The 3,224-nt window shown below is 34.2% G+C and overlaps 1 protein-coding gene across 1 annotated transcript; it reads right to left on the minus strand.

Moving 5' to 3' along the window:
• Positions 1–840: 840 nt before the first annotated feature.
• Positions 841–2,851, minus strand: LOC127810854 (bidirectional sugar transporter SWEET3). The gene is made up of 6 exons (XM_052350427.1): positions 2,624–2,851; positions 2,465–2,501; positions 2,113–2,335; positions 1,697–1,858; positions 1,312–1,431; positions 841–1,179 (listed from the first exon to the last, which is right to left on the minus strand). Exons 1-6 carry the CDS (start codon positions 2,658–2,660, stop codon positions 988–990), a joined length of 771 nt encoding a protein of 256 aa, XP_052206387.1. The 5' UTR covers positions 2,661–2,851; the 3' UTR covers positions 841–987.
• Positions 2,852–3,224: the final 373 nt, after the last annotated feature.

The following is a 3,224-nucleotide window of genomic DNA, read 5'->3' on the forward strand; positions in this document are numbered from 1 at the left end:
GTCATAAAAAAATCTTCTATTTATTATATATTGAGCAAAGCGCCTACTAGTACTCTTACTCATTAATTATATAACGATCGTATTAATTCGTTAGATGCATATATATAATGACTCAGGAATCATGCATATATATATATATAATAACTAATAAGCACATAAAAATTAATTTGAGTATAATTTATCCATAAAAATTTGAACCCCCAGTGATGATGTCGAGAATTCCTCAATATATTTGTTAATCTAATTCGATGGTTTAGGAACTTCAATTTGTTGGTCTTGCCTATATAATTCACTTCAGGGGAGATGTAAGAGAGCTATGATAAAGCACAAAGGTAAAAGGAAGAAATAATTGAAAATAGGAGAGTGGAAATTAGATGCCCTTTTTGTTCGGGTACTTTAGACGCGTTTATGTTTTTTAGATTCTTTTAAGGCTTCTATTTCACATGTGCCTTTTGCCTGCTTTAATTAGTTCATTTGAAGAATTATTATATATCAAATGCGATCCAATTTGTTATGATATTATTAAAGTAATTATAAATTGTTATAGATAATTATCTCAATATTGAGTCATATTACCAAACGGAGTTCATATTTAATACTCCAAACTATTACTAGCTCGCTTAATCATTCTTATGCTGCAGATGGGACCATTGACATGCTATTTAATTATATCATCATATCTTAGAAGAAATCATAATTAATTATAATCATTTTATCATCCAACTCATCATTCTTACCAATTGATATATTATTAAAAATCAAATCTCTAAAAAAACCGCTCACTCTTTCCTATATATATGAACATTTATATATATATTTCGCATTTACAAAACATGGTAGTTGCGCCCTTGAATTTGTTTATTTAATCCTAAGATTTTCAGCACAAAGCTTAGGTTACAACAACATGGAAGAAAGAAAATTAACTCAAAAGGACCTGCATGCAAACAACATTGATACTAGTATATATTATGAAGTAGTTGTTAATCATCAACTCTTGCCACTAATAGCAGCTGCATTATCAGCACTGCTAGCCATGAGCTGCAATTTCTGCTTGGCTTTCTCATCATTAATCTTCTCTATGTCCCATTTCTGTGGTTCCTCCATAATTCCTCTTCTCCTGTACTTGCAATAAACCAGAATTTGGAGCATGCCTAATGGGGCGCCAATCAAATTAGGAAACTGCAACCCCCCCCACACCCAACAAAAAAAAAAAAAAAATCAAATTAACTAATGAACAACATTTTATTAATTAGGAGAGTATTAATTGAAATTTTCTTTTTAATTCAATCAAGGTGTAATGTTCACACAAACCGCGAGAAGAAGATCGCGGCTCAGCAGTCCATAGGCCATCCATAGCAAACTCGCCAGAAATGAGAATAATGACAGAGAAAATGGCATAAATTCGACGCTCTTTGTCTCTATTACTTGTTTCTGCATCATGAAATTATCCCAATTAATTTCAACAATATATATATATATATATAGTGATAAGATGTTGCTATTCTGATACTTTTTTAATAGTGCGCAACAGTTAAAATGGCTTTAAAGTAGAATAGAAGTGGCTAAAAGACACACACAACATGAGAAATGTAATATTTTTGCGTACTATATATATATGCAAGTCAAAACAGTGAATGTTTTGATTCCATATAAGAACAAACACACAATTTGTCTATGGTGGGGAAGAGCAACTCACCACAACCACCAGAGGAGAAGCGTACATTGCTGCAGAGGCTATGATTCCAATACTCCCGATGACTACCTTGCGATGGTGGTGATCGTGAAATACAAAAGCCGACACCAAGGCAGCGGCGCAAAAGATTAGGACTATGGGTATTGTTATTATAGCGACCTGCTTCTGCACCATTACCAGCCAAACGTTGGTTTCTATAGCTAGAATTCATGTACTTCAGCCCGCACATATAGTAAGATAAAGGATCGGTAATGAAGAAATATACATGCATAATTGTACCATATATATATTAACATGCATGCATGTTTGTAAATTCTTGCATAAAATACAAAAGTACGTAGAACTAAAAATCACTTGCTGATCAAATATACAGAAGCATATAATCAATGAATGATAAGAGAGAGTAATTTAAAGCTTGCCTTTCCTTTAGGCGGAGCAAACAAGAAATAGATGAGAATGAAGGAGAGCTCAAGAACAACGCCCAAGCCATTAATGGTGACCAGTGGGAAATTTTCCCATTTGCAGCTGACAACAGGCAAGCCATACCAAGTGTAACATGAACAGTTGAGCATTGCAATGATGTATGGAACACATGAGAACTTCTCGGTGCTTTTCTTTTTTATGACCCTTGAGAAAGTTAATCTGGGAAGAACATATATAATTAAACTACAAGATTAGTGTTGAATTCAGATTTTAAGCATAAAGCAGGCAGAAAATTATATGTGTAAATATATATATATATATATATCTAGAGAGAGAGATTGAAAATACATTGGAGCAGCATAAAGCAACATAGAAGTCGCATTGCCTGCAAGAAATTGACGCACAAAAAATAAAGAGAATAACGTTAGAAATTTTACCTGTCATGTTTTTCTAGATTTTTGTACGATTGATATACGTAACATCAGAGTTATCTTAATAAAAATGTACCTATCATTCCAACAGCGAGGCGAAGCTGATCTCCCATTACTTGGGATGGGTCAATATTTGTTGATTAGAAGGATATATGGGCTTTGGGAAGAAGGGCAATTAACAATATTGCCTGAAGTGTGGAGCAATATTAACGTTGGGGGTGGTATAAATAATGGGGGAGAAGTGGATAGGAAGGGAATAATAGAGAAATGGAAGGGGAGAGAGAGAGAAGGAGAAGAGTTGTCTACGTCTCGAGGAAGAACCTGTGGAGGGAAAATAAATAAGTTGGTTGGCTGTAGTACGTCGTTGGGCATTTCATTTGCTTGGATTTGTTTAATGGCGCACCATTTGAATGAATTTGGGTTAGGTTTTGGGGTATTACGCCAATATCAGGGAGGGGAAGAACAAAAAAAGGAATTAATTTTGTTTGCTGTCATGGTTCTCTTTCTTGAGTGGAACTTGTCACTGGACCTCCACCATCCACTACCCAAATCTTTGAGATCACGTATGATCAAACGTGATAATACCAATATATAGACTTGTTCTGATGTGCCTAGTAAATTTTCTTTTGGATACTCAAAAGTGAGAGTTTTTCTCTTTTTTTTTTCCCTTAATAAAA

This window comes from Diospyros lotus, chromosome 1 (assembly GCF_014633365.1).
Source record: "Diospyros lotus cultivar Yz01 chromosome 1, ASM1463336v1, whole genome shotgun sequence".
NCBI lineage: Eukaryota > Viridiplantae > Streptophyta > Magnoliopsida > Ericales > Ebenaceae > Diospyros > Diospyros lotus.